General features: G+C 41.4%; 1 protein-coding gene across 2 annotated transcripts in view; it reads left to right on the top strand.

Annotated features, from left to right (window-relative positions):
- The first annotated feature begins 11,016 nt into the window (after window positions 1-11,016).
- Window positions 11,017-15,978, top strand: part of UTP20 (UTP20 small subunit processome component) — a 63,137-nt gene continuing 58,175 nt past the window's right edge. For both annotated transcript variants that reach the window (XM_021552867.2, XM_077783577.1), the window contains exons 1-6: window positions 11,017-11,142; window positions 11,678-11,758; window positions 12,861-12,927; window positions 13,122-13,254; window positions 13,702-13,890; window positions 14,883-14,964. In XM_021552867.2, coding sequence (XP_021408542.2) covers window positions 11,098-11,142; window positions 11,678-11,758; window positions 12,861-12,927; window positions 13,122-13,254; window positions 13,702-13,890; window positions 14,883-14,964 — 597 coding nt within the window. In that variant the 5' untranslated portion in view covers window positions 11,017-11,097. The remainder of the gene's footprint in view (window positions 11,143-11,677; window positions 11,759-12,860; window positions 12,928-13,121; window positions 13,255-13,701; window positions 13,891-14,882; window positions 14,965-15,978) is intronic.

The following is a 15,978-nucleotide window of genomic DNA, read 5'->3' on the forward strand; positions in this document are numbered from 1 at the left end:
TATTGGAAGAGGGGGGAGCAGGTGGAAGTCTGGTCTGGCAGGATTATTAAGTTGAGCTGTGAAATCATGTCTGTTTTTGTCTGGTGTCTAGATGCCTATCTGGGAGTCTAAATGTCCTTGAAGAGACAGAAGATGGCCATGGTGTGCAAGTGGCATGTCCTAATTTCACCACAGCAGTTTAGGGCATCAGTCTCCGTAGCCCAATTACTCTCTAATTACTTATACAATGAGTAAGAGCTTCCAGACATCCTGCTGAGGAAGACTGAGAAAGAAACTTATGCTCTACACCTACCAGTTAGGCTACTGATTTATTTATCATCTAAACTTTTTGCCCTAAATCAACTTCTGACAAAGTGAAAGATGATAAACCTTCCAAGCAAAGCTTCAATCAAAACCAGCACATCCCCACTCAATGCAATGAGCTGGTGTTGTCAAAAAAAAAAAAAAAAAAAAAGTATTTGTTGTCAAAAAACATGATCCCTTTTTTTTCAGGAAGGATATAAACAGGCTCTGGCCCAGACCCACAGCTTGTGCTGCTCAGAGCTTCATGGTCAGTGTCCTTTGTTTGCACTCCTTCACGAATTATGTTGCTCAAACCATTCAAACAATAACATGCGTTTAAAGTATTAATTACACAGTATTAATACAATTTTGATTCGGCTTCTTTATAATTTTTGACATAATGTAAACACAGGAAGTGATAACACGTACTGGAAAACAAATCATGTTTCTTAAGTGAAACACAAGCAGCTATGAGGAAATGCACATCACTCTGGTTTCACTTGGCATCCTTGCTTCTTTTACCAGTAGTGTTAAGCAAATTGTCTTTCAAATGTCATCATGATCAATATGGCATGAAAGGCTGGCTCCTCCAATGTGGATGTTTCCGTTTTTGGAACAAGCAGCAAATCTGTATGGTTCTAAATCACAGCAAGTGAACCTGGAGAACAGGACTAAATGTTTTCACACAGGGAACCAAATTAACTCTATTGGTTTGTGCTGTGTAACAGAGACAGAACTGCAAGTATTTGCTTTTTCTCATTGCTACAATAGATATGTAAATGGCTTCCAAACTCAGAGTGTCCTTCACTTTCTTCTTGTAACACTTTTGCCCCATCTCCACTGGGCCTTATGTGGCATCTCATCTCACCACTGCTGTGACTGTTTTTGTAAGATCTACTGAGACATCAGTGAGATTCAGTGTTTAATAGCAAGAGGGGTAAGATTCACATCTCTCCATCACCCTCAAATTAAAAAGGCCATGGATCTGACCTAACAAACCCCAGACTGCCTATGGATTCCAAATGGTTCCTTCCGGTGATTGTATTGGGCTCTTTTCCACTCACAGCTCTACTGGTACTATTAGAAGTCTGTAGGGAAGGACATTCCCTTCCTGTTATTTTTCACATGGATGAGCCACTGCATTGGGCGATCAATCAGATGTATTTTCTCCTGTGGAAGAGACAAATATATTGAGCCCTGAACTTGGAGAGATACTGCCCATCTCTCTGAACTACGTTGTGATAATAGACTTTGAGGGATTATTCTGCTTGTAGGCAAATGTGGGCATGGGCAAAAAACAACTGTAAGTGAGGGAGGAGAGCACTAGAGGCCTGGTGACCACTGTTCAGTGGTGATGCGAGACCCTTTACATTTTGCTTGGGCAGCCTGGGAGCTCTCCAAATTCCAGTAATTCTTTGCTTCATTTCATACTGTGTGGGGTTCAGCTGTACCTACACCAGCTGAGCTGAGTTTGCAGCTCAAGAACAGTTCATGGTCAATTTTATTCCTGTGTATGCCAGGACTGACCGTTGTTCTCTGCTGCTTACACAGGGATCAGTTCGGAAACCTTGACAGAAAATAGCTGGCTGTTGGTGAAAACAAACAAAATCATTTCAAAACAAAATCTGTGAAAATGGATTATTTGTTAGGAAATCAGGGATGTGGGATCAAGCCCTGTACATATATATATATATATATATATATATATATACAGGTATGCATGTGGAAGGTGTTTGCATTTCATGCAATGACCACAGTGCACCATCACCAAATCTAGAGAGACTGGGGACTCAGAAAGATTAAGGAGCTACCAGTTGCATTGAAGTAGATGGGAAAAAATGCAGGATCCCATAAATGTTCCCATTGAAAGAAACACTGCTGCAGGAGCTGAACCTCTGTTAGGGGAATGGTGAAACCATTTGAGAGAAAGACCTTAAAAACACAAAACTGCAGGCAAAGCTTCCCATCTTCTTAAATTCACAAGCCAACCAACACTAAGACACAATGATATGAGGACCTAGATTCCATTTACTCCTCTGTTCATGGAGCTACCACTTAAATATCCTTGATGTCACATTTATTTTTAGGAATAACATCTCAAAATTAATCATTTACTCCTAATTAGACTGTATGATTGTTCTCACAATGCAGTACTTCAAGTAAAAATGCACTTCTTTTACTTTTGGAAGATTTTAATTGCAGCAACTGCTTTCTATACAGCATCACTTGTCACTTTGAGAAGCCTGTTGCATTGTGGTATAAAGGAAGCTCACCGCTGATGGTGTTTCATATTTCTGAACATCAGTTAGGGCGTTTGAATACACCCTAATCTCCTCTACTTGCTGTGCTTTTCCAAACACTGCTGTTTTGAATTGCTGGGCATAGTATAGCTAGTTGCCTTACTACCACCATCACTGGATTTGCTTCTCCTGGTTTAATGCTCCTGTTGTGGTTTAATCCCAGCCAGCAGCTGAGCACCACGCAGCCACTCAAACACTGCCTGTCCCCCACCTTGCAGTGAAGAAGGGAAATGGGAAAAAAAAAAGTAAAACTCGTAGGTTGAGATAAGAGCAGTTTAATAAGTTTAAAAAAATAAATTATAGTCATAATATTTATAATAATGACAATACTAATAATTTTAATTAAAGGGAGTGGCAGGAACCCAAAAGAAACAAGCAATGCACAATACAATTTCTCACCACCTATTGACTGATACCCAGCCCACATCAGAGCAGCAATTAGCATCTCCTGGCCAACTCCTCTCAATTTATATACTGGGAATGATGCTCTGTGGTATGGAATATACCTTTGGCTAGTTCAGATCAGCTGTCCTGACCATGCTCCCTCCCAGTTTCTTGTGCACCTGTTCACTGGCATGGGAAACTGTCTTGGCTTAGGGTAAGCACAACTTAGCAACAATAAAAATATCAGTGTGTTATCAACACTCATTTTATACTACATTCAAAATGCAGTACTGTACCAGATACTAAAATAAAATTAACTATCCCAGACAAAACCAGGCCAGATGTCTCAATCTCTCACAATCCTGTTTAGTGGTTTTCTTAGCTTTCTTTTTAGTTACTTTTTCTGTCAGCCCTTTTTCTTTTAATAGTGTTTGGACATGACATAATTACCCTGAAAAGATATTCAGAGGAACAGCATCATCATCAATATTCCTTGTGAAATTTGGATGAGTTTCTTAGAAATAGTCACCTGGCACATGTATTTTAAGCATAGGAATTTTCTTTTACAGAGATGTCCCATAATTGTTACCTCTTTATTTCAAATAATATCACTAGGGTACATTTCCAAGCATCCTTGTAGAAACTTTTTTCCAGTAGTTATTTTATAGAAGTGCCTCTTGCACAGACTGTGTTCTGTTTGAGGGCAATAACAAGGATGCAATGATACTTGCAAAGTGTCTTAGGTCTTAAAAAAACACCATAAACATAAAAAATTAAATATTTCAAGAATCCTGGTTCCCTAATTCAATGTCTGTAGTATTTCCAATTCTTATCCTATCCAAATCCTATATTTGAAGAGGTGTAGAATTGGGAAAGGTCTTTGCTTCAGACCCTAATCATTAGGAAGTCTTTCAGTGTAACAACTTTTGCTTGAAGTGTTTGTCCTCTCATGCTTAGCATGTCTGGGACACAAGGACAGAAAGTGACTTGCAAAGAAAGAGATCAAGGAGAAAAGAGCCAAAGAGTCATAAAAGTCATGGTTTGTGTTGACATTTTGAATGACACCTTCTTAGTTGTTTGTTTTTTCTATGTTCACATTCCACTGAAATTCAAATGAATGTAGTTTGCAAGAAAAATAATTTAAATGTAATTAATGGTCTTGAGAAGGGAACTTTATATTGTGTAACTCACTAACACCAACACACCTTTTAAAATCAATAGTGAGTGCTCCAGGATTGAAGGAAGTACTTAAGTTAACCTTGACTACCGAACATTTAAATCTGAATGATTAGGAGTCCATAATGGATTTGCTGGAGAATTCTCCTCTTTCATCTAAAGGAACAAATTTCAAAATTTATTTATGGACTGTCCATGCAGTGAGATGTAGCATACATAAATACTTGCTCATGAGAACAATTAGTATGGGAATAAAATTGTGGTACAGATTTTACTTCTTTAACTCAAATGGATAAATAAGTTACATGTTTGAACTTTATTCCCATGGCTTTGGGATCTTTTGTTTATTTAAGGTGTTCAATTCTGCATCAACAGAATTACAATTCAACTAGTTTGCTTACTTGCAGTTAATGTATGAGAAAGGGCTGTCAAATGTTCACCAGAATGATGAACAAAAAATTGATTTTTTTTCTGAGTAAATTTTTTTGAACTTCTGTATTTTGTTTCTGTTGTTTCCCTCTTTTTTTTTTTTTTTTTTTTTTTCACTACCATCTATTCAAACTACCTCAGATCACATGTTCTAGTTGATGCTATTTTGATACATGTTTGTTTAGGGGTACCATGTAGGTACTTTGGTTATGCAGTTTGGCTCCCTACTGAAGGAGAGGGATGGGCTCTGCAGAAAGAAACTGTTGCTTTGATATGCTCCCTGGAGGAGCCCGTCTCTTTGCATTTTCTACAGAGTGAGCCTCTGGAAATGAGCCTAACTCTGCCACTTCAAAATACTCTGAAAAATGTTGCCTGCCACTGCCCCAGTGACCTAACTAGCTTTTTGATTATTTTGATTTATTTTTCCATTTGTAATCCAGAGTGTCTATCACCAGTTCTGACATCTCCCTTATTATCTGCCTCCCATCCTTCTTTGTAATTGCTACTGCTAACCCTGTGCTCCCTCAATCCTTTCATCTCCACCCCCATCTCTTCATATTAAGAAACTTTCTCTTCCTCCTTGCTCTCACACTTCTGCAAGAATGCCCTTCTTTTTGGACCCACAGTCTCATGAGACATTTCCCCCAAAATTGCTGTTTCCTATCCACTTTGTTCTTCCAATTTTTTAATGTCTATAGGAACTGACTGCTTTGCCTCTCTTTTAAACCCCTTTTTGATCGTCTTCAGTTCTACTTTACACTCTGGCAAGGCTGCCCATGCTGAGATCACACAGATGCATACATTGCTTGGAAATGTTTGAAAGCAGTTATGCATATTTACACCAGCTCTATGTGTTTAATTTCTTTGCTTGTCAGACATCCTCAAAGCAACATCCATCACCAAAAGTAGATAAGGAAGGAGGTTTTTCCCTCAGGTCCAACCATCTGCATCTGTTGACTTTGGCTTGGTTTATTTCTTCTGTTTTCCTCTATAATGTGAGATTTGTTACACCTATTTCTGATGCTATCTGGACATTTCAAATAGCAAATCCCTGTTTCTTTCTGGAGAGCGGAAACACTGCCAGTATCCTCGGCCTCTCCCAAGATGCTGCTGGGATACACTGTAGGATTTTTGGCCTCTTGCATGGCAGACCAAACTCCATGGCAGGAGGATTTCATTAATCCAGGCACACTAAGACTCTTAAAATTAATGTCTGTTGCTTTAGTGTATTGTTATCCAGTGTTAGCACGTGTTCAAATAGACTAGTGAGTGGGCTTTGATGAAAATGTGGATCTGGGGCTAAGGCAATGGGGAACAATAACTTTAACATGCTTTTTTAAATAGGCAAAAAAATTGTATTGATCTAGCATCATAAAGCCTCCACAGCTTCTGCACAGTCAGGTTAATACCATTTGATAGTGTTAGCAGTTTGCAAACTTGGTTAATGATGTGATGCACAAGGAGGTGCAGCAGTAAATGGCAGTTGAGGAGAAGCATTTTGGCTGCAGCTGGATTTAAGGGACTCCATCTCTTGGTAGAGAAGATGCTCTGTATCTGTACAGTACCATTAGCTGATCATCATTTGAAAGGGGCTCATTTCATCTCACATCAAAAGAGATGCTGGTGGGCACCCTGCAAGTGATCTTGTACTGGCTATGAACACCAGGTGAAGTATAGCTCTCTGTGCAGCCAGTAGCTATAGCCAGAGAGGTGAACTGCACCCCTGTGGTAACTGCTTGCCCAGTTCAAGCTACCAGGACTTCATCTGCTTCAGAGTCTTTCGGGTTTTCTCTCTTATGTGGAGGTTGAGGCTCATTTCCTTTTCCTTTATTAGTCAAGTGTCAGTCTCCACCTACACACTTTTTATACAGGGATCTATTTCAGTATGTTTGTTTTATCAGTTCTTTCAATGGTTCCTATTTGATTTGATCATAAACTAGATACAGAAATTGGTATTAAAGCAGCAGGAGCGTCCAAAAACTTACTTAAATTTATGATAAGAAGGGACAGCCCTATTTTTTTTCTTAGTGTTAGCAACATCTCTAAAGCATCAAAAAATGAAATGAAATGGAATGAAATAAAATAAAATGAAATGAAATGAAATAAAATAAAATAAAATAAAATAAAATAAAATAAAATAAAATAAAATAAAATAATTTTTTTGTGTTTTTTTGGTTGGTTGATTTGTTCATTGGTTGGTTGGCTAGTTGGTAGGTTGGTATGGTTTGATTTTTTGGTGCTTTGTTGTTTTTTTTTTTTCTGTTTTATATAGACCAATATTGGAAATTTCTCATAAACCTGTAATCTAGCAGCTGATACCAGCAGCTTATGACACAGTGGAAGTGCCAAGAAGGGCTGTTTTGTCTCTTGATGTTGTGTAAGTTCTTCCACTTTTCTAAGGTACCCACAAATATTTCACTCAACAGTACACATCAAAATTAGACTGCTTCCTAGAAGTCTCAACTTAAGGGTATGTATGTTTAAATGTTTTTTCTTACAGTACATTGCAGAGCTGAGATTATAGGCCTTTTCTTTGGTGTTTCAGCTTTTGTACACTACGTCTCCTGGATCTATGAGATCAAGAACGGATAAGGCAGTACTGACTCTATTGGAACCTGAAAGCAAAGTTACAGCTGCATGAATACTACGACAGTTGAAGCTTCAATTAAGAAAACAAAAAGCAGCAAATTAATTAGCCAAAACATCAAACCTACATACCTAACTTTCAATGCATGAATGAGATGGATGCAGAGATATGAAGAACAGTACCAATTGCTTTGTACATTACCTTCTATTCAATGCCAGGAACATACCATTCCTTTCAGTGAGCCTGGCCTTATTTTGCCCTGAATGGCATGCTGTAAACAGACTGTTAGTAGTCCCAGACACATGACAGACAGCCATGAAATCCAAATGGCTTCTGTCAAATCCAAATGCCCCTCATTTAAATGGTGAGCCTGAAATGCAGGAGAGCATTCATATCTCTTTCGGGGAACAAGACTTCATCCCACCTTTTGATTTTTCTTTCCATGGTCCATGATTCCCCTGTGAATCCTCCTTCTGCTGCTTCAATTGCTGCTGCTTTCAACAAGGTTGTAGCCAGTTCTGCTTCTGCTGCTGTGGCAGAGCAGTAGATGTGGAACAACAGCAGTAGCCACCACAGCAAACCCTTCCTCTCCAGGGGCTGTCTGTACACAAGTGGTCTGTGGGGAAATCAGACCCTTTATCTCTTTATCTTTTTAACACAAATCATTTCTAAGACTTTCTTCTCCACCAAAAAAAAAAAAACCCTCAACAAAAACAAAACAAACAAAACCCCAAAAGCAAACCAAACCAACAGCAACAATAAAAACACAAAAAAAAAAAAAAAAACCAACCAAAAAAATACCAAACAAAAACCAGAAAGCCAAAGCCCAAAAAAATTCCAGGTGTGGGTTCCCACTGGGCAGAAAACTGGCATGAATTGTGGCAAAATTGTGCCAGGGATTGTATTAATGATCTATTGGTATGGACAGTCCCTGTGCTCTGGTGCTGTTCAGTTTACTTCAAGAGATGGAGCTGTACTAGCTCCCGATTTCAGCTCTGCAGCAGGATCCTGCCTTGAAATAGATGAGTCACTGGCCTAGCTGTGTCAAGGGTTGAAACAGGTTGTCAGGGCCCCTTTCTGTGAGGAAAGTCCCTAAATTTATGATATTGCAGAGAGAAAATCTGGGATCTAAATTCCAGCCCCTTGTTCCAACCCTGTCTGATCAGCAAACCTAAGGGTTTCACCTTCTCCCAATGAAATTCTCTCTACGACTCAGCTAGCATTGACCTGGAGTTGCATTATTTGCAGAATCTCTATGCTTCAGGCATATTAGAAAAAATGTGGCCAGACAGTTCCACCACATTGCAGAACAGGATTCCAGTATCTTGTCTGCTTTGATTTTGAAGTGCTCTCAACAACATCCTACATAATCTTGTGGGGTTTTCTGCCGCAAGGCAAGGCAAAATGCCAGCTAGAAGCTGAGGAGGAAACTGGCAGTGAAAATATATTGTTGTGTTACAAAGGACTCATCTTACTTTGCAGACAAATTTAAAAATGATAAATCTATTTGCTTCAGTTGAAAGAAACACCAAACTACATGATACACTTATATAACCTGCCTTCAACTCATGCCAGCTTCTCCCTACAGGATGATTTTGAAAAGCTCCTGTGATGCAGTAGTTTACAGCCACATCCACCTCAGCCACTGCATGCCACCTGTGTGGCTTCTGGGCTCACAACCAGCTCAAATAACTGTTTAGTGTATTTAATATTGATTGAGCAACCTAGCTTTGGGCATCCAAGATTGGAAGTTGGTAGGTCTAATTCACAGTTGTTTCTGCTCATCTATGATCTTGTTATATAATGGAGTAGACATAAGAATCTCAGACCTGTTTCAGGAGTGCTGATGGATTAGAGTCAGGAACTGGTAGCTGTAGCCCACAATGTGTGTTTGAAGAAGTTAGATCTCAATTGGTGACTACTTTGGTAGACATGCATATACTATTTCACAAAGGTTTCCTCTACTTACCTCTTCAGGTATTACTACCAATAGGCAATTACTCTTCAGAAGGCCATCTGCTTGTAATGTTTAATGCCGGTAGCATAAATTTCTGAAGGAGAACTGCTGGCAGGGACCATCAGATAATTACATGGTTCTGGAGCTGGGGCCTGCCCAGAGCTGGGAAAACCTCATCTCTTACTGGAAAAGAAAAAGAATAAGTCCTGAGGCTTAAGGCATTGCAGTCAGAGGGGAGCGTATGTAGTAAAGATATTGTTAACATAGCTGCAGCTCATATAAAAGTGGGGAAGGGCCCTTCTGGGTCACTGAACCTTGCCAGCTGGGGCACCAGACCTACTGCCCTGGCCATAGTGGTATTGATACCTGGGCTATTAGCCTGAGGCTCACTCAGATGTAACTCTAAATGCAGTATTCAGTGCTGGCTGACACGCAATCCATGAGTAGCTCTTGCAACCAGAAACTCTCAGGCAAATCAGCAGCTGCAGGTCTACCCTATCTCAATCTTCTGAGAAACTGCCAATTTGCAGACACAAAACAAGCATTTTTAGCCTTTTAAAAACTTCCTCTGAAGTATTTTATTTTTGCTGATGATGACTTCTGCCACAGTCAGAGCACACCTGAGCTCTTCTCCCTGTTACTGCACATGAATGTTAGATTTTGCTCATGTCCTTGGGTGATTTTGTAGTGCATGCATCCCATGAAGTTCTACAGCTCTGCTATAGATGCTATTCATAATGGAAAAAAGGATCTTGTAGACTGTTTTCCACAAGTATATGATAGGTAGGAGACATCGTAAGTGAATTTACTAACCACTTCTGGAGTTATTTGTGCTTTTAAACAGATCCATATTGGTGCTTAAGTGCTTATGGATCTAGACCTCGCAACATGCTTTTGTCTTCACTTTCTATGGAGATATACGGCCTTGAAATCACTTAAGCCAACCTTTTCAAACTTAAATGCCTAATTAGTTATTCTCTTCCCATCTAATGTAAACACCATAAGTCTTTTCTATTTCTACAACAGAAGAACGAGGTTTAAAGTTGTCTCAGTAGCTCTAACTCCACAGGTGCTGAAGCAAGCACGTTTCCCTAGCTGTCCAGATGACTATCAAGTTAATGGCTTACTGCCTGCCCGTAGGCAACTTTTCTAGCTGCACCTGGCAGTGTTTAACCTGTTGGGTGTTCGAAGCTGTGGGTCTCTACGTGCTCGTGAACTTCAGCCGCGCTCCCATCCGCCTGTACGTCTTCCCGTCTGAGCAGCCTGCAAGCCTGGTCTCTGGAATGGCCGTGAGCCGCCTGCAGCAGGCAGGACGGGCGGGCTCGGCAGGGCCGAATTCTCACGCTGGGCAAGCCGCAGCCTCGGAGGGCCGCACGGTTCCGAGCTGTCCGTGCTACACCTGCCCGCACCAGAGCTCCTGCCAGCCTCAGGCCCATCTCCCACCGCGCTCACGCGTCCCTCCCCTCCTGCAACTGCAGCCGCAGGCAGAGGCTCCCACAAGCCGTGGTGCTGCAAGGAATGACCAGTCCGTAACCATTTCCTCTGGTGCGAGGGCTTGGTTTCCATGTACTTTGTCTGCGACGGGCATTTTTGTTTAAATTGCTGAGGTCCTGACAAAAATCACTACTACGATCGGGGAGCTGGGCACCGGCCGTTTCGGGACGAGCCGTCAATGCTGTGCGGTGGGCTGCGCTCCGCCCCGCCATAGCACAAACTGCTCTTCCCAGCGCACCGTCGCAGCGTCCCCCGGTACCGAGGTGCCCCAGCCCGCCGCCCTACACCAGAGCGCACAGACGACGGCCGAGCGCGGCTGCTCTGCCCACAGCTCGCAGCCAAGGCGAGACGGGGGCACGGGTCCCGCTCGGCACCGCCCGCCCCTTCCGCCGGCGGCCCCGCCCTGCTCCCGGCAGCCCGTGCCCGGCATGGCGGCGCCCGGCGCCTAGGGCCGCACGTGCGGGACGCGCCGCGGGGCCGCCGCCGCCATGAAGAGCAAGCCCGCGGCCCACAAGTCGGGCAACACGCACCGGGTGAGCGCCCGCCGGCCGCGGCTGCTGGCCGGGGGAACGGAGCTCAGGCTTCCGCCGTCGCTGTCAGTTCGGCGGTCGTGCCCGGCTGCCGGAGCGGCACCGCGGCCGGAGTCGCGAGGGTGGGCGGCATCTGAGGGTCTGCTCAGCCCTGCAAGGTCCCGACAGCGGGACAGCGTCGGTGAATTATTTCCCAGCGTAGGAAATAATTCAGTGAAATTAACCGGGGCGGTGTTTCGGGAAGACTGAGAGCGGGGCAGTTTGCTCAAATCTAGGTAGATTTCTGTGCATCGCTGTCACCGTGTTGTGCAGACGCGTGGGCTGCGAGCCCCGGTTTGCAGGGGCGGGGTAGAGGGTCAGTCCTGCTGCTGGGCGTTTTGCCCTGACCGAGGGCTGGTATTGACGAGTATTATCTGGCAGCCCGCCTTTAGAAGTGGGGTTTCTGTTTGCAGTGTGTGTGCTATCGAAAGAGATTTGGAGGAGCTGTGCTCAGAATTGAGCAAGAAATGTGTCTCTTTTTTTTTTTTTTTTTTTTCAGTTTCTTACCTTTTCGGAGCGCCTAAGCAACATTAATATTGATATTATTCATCGAATTGACAGAACTGGGAGCTATGCTGAGGTGAGAGTAGCAATTGTGGTTATTTTCTGAAATAACATCACAGGTAAACATACTCTATGAAAGTGTCACTTAAGAAATTTATTTAGGAGGAAATTGGAAAGGACCTCCTTCAAGAACTGCTTTTTCTGGAGCCTCATTTCATGCTTTGTTCCCTTCTACTTTTTTACCTTTTTTTCAGTATTGCCATTGAGGCACTTTGTCTGTACCACCCTGTCTTCCATGTGGCTGGTGGGCCTGTTTCTGAACACAAAAGATGCTGCCGTGTCATTTAGCAGTCCTAGGACCAGACTCTGAAAGACTTGCTTGTGCGGAGTAGTTGCAATAGAATCAGAAGTTTGAAAATCATAAGTTGGAAAAGATCTCTAAGATTATTGAGTCTGACTGTTAACCTAACACTTTTGAGTTCATCATTAAACCATGTTCCTAAGTGCCACATCTACGCATCTTTTGAATATTTCCAGGGATGATTATTCAACCACTTCTTTGCCTCACCGCCCTTTCAGTGAAGAAATTTTCCCTAATATCCAGCCTAAACCTCTTCTAGCACAACTTCAGGCCATTTCCTCTTGTTCTGTCACTTGTTACATGCGACACATCACTTGTGACCTGTTGACACCCACATACTGGCAGCATGTGTATAAAGTATGAACATGTGTCTCTATGGATTACAGCATTTCTGTGTGTCATATAAATCATCATTATGATTATAGTGCTTTGCAGGTTATTGCTACCTGGCCTACTGGCTTGCTCTGAGCTTCCCACTCAATAGCTGAGAGGATGCCAAAAGACAATCCCAAGGCATTGTGCTGCGTGAGCTATGGCTCAGCATCTTAGATTATCAAGGCCAGTCAACAGAGGTATAAAAGGCAATTATGTAAACAAGTCCTGTCACCAGAAAATATTTTCAAATGTGTTTTGAATATTGAAAGAAAGACTTATTTTCAGGGAAACTCCATAGTACCTATTGGAATTAGTCATTGAGATTTATTAGAATATTCTTTAAATATTTAAGGCACCTGATAGTTGTCTTAATTTGAGCCTCTCATCTTTACAGGACACATTCATTAGGGTTGGTAGCTATTTTTCACCTTTGTTTTGGCAGGAGGTTGAAACCTACTTTTTCGAAGGACTGCGGAAATGGAAGGAACTGAACCTCACTCGGCATTTTGGTACGTTATTTATACTCATGTTTCTTGCTTTCCTTAGATTGCTAAAATATGTTTTTTCTTCATCCAGAGCCCAGTAGGAGATTACTGACTGGTTTTTGGACTGGGCTCTGGAGCACTGTTATTCTGTAGCACTCTATATGCTTACCATATAGACTGGACTAGTTTTCAGGGCTTCTCTTTTGTTCTTTGAACAGTGCAATTCTACAATGAAGTGGCCAACAAATGCCAGTCCTTTAACCAGCTGGTTTATTACCAAAATGCTATTGTGCAGAGCTTGAAGACACATTTGCAAGTTGAAGGCAGTCTTGCTTACCAACCCCTGTTAAAGTAAGTATATGGTCACAAAAAGTAGACATAAGCCTTGATGGTATTACAAGTAAGCATGAATCTTGTTTTAAGTGTTTATTATCTTTATTGTGCCTAAGGAAAATAAGCAATGAGATACCCAAAGTGGTCATATTTCTCTGGTAGAGCTTTATGGTTCTAAGTCTTCAAAAAACATATAGTTGTAAGATGGCAAATAAATTAGCTGGAGTACTTACTGAATGTCAGATGTTATATTAATGTGCTTCATTTGATATTAATGACCAAGCTGCCTGCTTGGTTTTTTGAAAATTTTAAGATTGTTGCCATCCACAGCTGCCTAATAAGTGATTTTTTATTTTTTTTTTTATTTGAAAGTGAGAAGTGATGCTGCCTTTCTTTATATTTGACTAGGTTTTTATTGGTTTGTTTTTGAAATGCCCTAACACTGGTGTATTTTCTGAAATACAGTCTAGTGGTGCAGTTGGCTCGAGATCTTCAGGCTGACTTCTATCCTCACTTTCATGACTTTTTCCTGGCCATCACCAAGTTATTGGATACACAGGACACAGAGCTGTTAGAATGGGCTTTTACTTCTCTTTCCTATCTCTACAAGTACTTGTGGAGACTGATGGTGAAGGACATACACAACATATACAGGTAAAAACAATATTTAGTGTCTGTCTTGATCAGCAATTACTAGATGTCATAGAAATGTAAATGCCACATGAATACATGGCTTAATGTTTCAGTATACTTTTTAGCATGTTTTCTCAGCTTTTCTCAGAGGGGGACTGGCCAAACTCCAGGGAGTTATCAAATTCAGGGACTTCTGGGCTTGGGGAGTTCCTGAGCTGCAGGTGCTTGAAAGCTGATTTCATATGTGCTTGCTGTGTTTTTAAACCTTTCCCAGGTATCTGCTTTTGGCAGCTGCTGTAGAATTACTGAGCACATGGTCTGACCCAGTGTGACCACTTGTTCAGTCTTAAATTGCTGATGTAGCTGGGCTCTTTCTTTTAACATAGACAGTGGTTCTATGTTTCTTCCTCCTAATTTCAGTTTGGAACAGATGGAGCAAGAAACTGGTTACAGATTTCGTCCTCAGCCCAGGCTAAGCTGTCGAACATATTGAAAAATTATCTGCTCAATTTGAGAGAATCTGAGGCACCACTCCCTCTGCAATGAACCTGTGATGAGCCATCTGCCACTGTTACTGATACCAGCAAACTGCAAATATTTATCAGCCTTGCAAACTGAATCTTTAACTTTTAAGTGTACAGGAGAGGCTGTTGGCTCAACTGAAATACAAATCTGGCAATTCAGCTTTCATTTCACTTATTGCTGCTTAACATATATCTTGAAAGTCTTGATGCTACAGTTGAATCTTTGTAGATCTGCAGATTTGAAGGGTATTTCTGATTGTGGCTTAATTTGCCTGGCACTGTCATTTGACCTCTTTTGCAGAACTCTTGTTCTTTTTTCAGAGTGAGTGGAAAGGAATCTAGATGAGGAAAAGTATTGGCCTTCTCTAGAAGGACATGTTCTTAGGGTTTGTAAACAGTAGTCATGTAAAGTGGAAACAATTTTTTTAACCAGCTGATGGCAATTCTTGCTTTGCCCCTAAGACAATGGATTATTTTGTCTCTTTGTAGCCTGTACAGCACCCTGCTGGCTCACCACAAACTGCACATCAGAAACTTTGCTGCTGAAAGTTTTGTCTTTCTAATGAGAAAGGTAAGTGGGATGTTTGTATTTTGGTGCTATCTTTATTTTGAGGTGGTTTTTGGATTCAATATGCAATATTAGATTTTCTCCAGAGAAGGATTAACAAAGCTTGGCATACAGTGTGTCCTGAGTCGTCATTTTTTTGTCATTTTGTTGGGGTTTTCTTCTCTCATACTGAGAATGTCATGCATTCTTTATCAGTAGTAGCAAATAGAGGCCTTAGCACTTGCTGTTTAGAGACATTGAACTAAATGCCTGTCATTGGTGTATCTACAATGACTAGAAATAGTAAAGTAATCCTGCAGAAGGGAGGCTTGAATTTGTATATGCAAATTTTTCTGTTGGCTTTTTCACAAATACCTAAAGGCCTTTATAGAACTGAAATTCTTGTGATGTTTTTCCTCTCCTGAAGATCACTGTACTTAACATTCCCAGGCAGATCAGCCAAGATCAGACTGCAGCCTTTCATGGAGTAAGGAAAGGGAGTGGTAGTAGTTGGGTTTTCTTTAGTCAAACATACAAAAGCCGGGATTCCTTAGACTGGCTAGCAAGTTTGAGTATCCTCAGTTTTGTCCTAAGTTAGAAACCTTAATAAAGCATGTTCATTTGATTGGTTGTTTTTGGAAATTTCTGATCTTTAAGTCAAATCCTCGGAAACTGAGGTGTTTACAATATTGGACCTGAAGTGTCTGCAGTATTCTCAAGTATGGTTCTAGTTTCGGATGACTGGATTCTGTGTTCAGCTGATACATGTGTCTTTCTCATCAGGATAGGGACTTTTTTGTTTCAGTTGTGACCAGTTTAACAGTGCATTTATGTATGTGTTTAAAATCATGAGAAAAATGACATATATTTCAGCTGCAGTGACCTCGGCAGACCTGTGTATATTCTGGGGTTGTGGGAGCTGTAGTGACTGAATAGCTGATCAAATTTATTCTTTGAATTTCTTTTTGTGGTCACAGAAATAATGAGTTTAAGCTGTTCTAGGAAGGCAGGACTAGGAGAACAACATGGTTTCTGTGG

The sequence above is a fragment of the Lonchura striata genome, chromosome 5 (assembly GCF_046129695.1).
Source record: "Lonchura striata isolate bLonStr1 chromosome 5, bLonStr1.mat, whole genome shotgun sequence".
In the NCBI taxonomy this organism is placed as follows: Eukaryota; Metazoa; Chordata; class Aves; order Passeriformes; family Estrildidae; genus Lonchura; species Lonchura striata.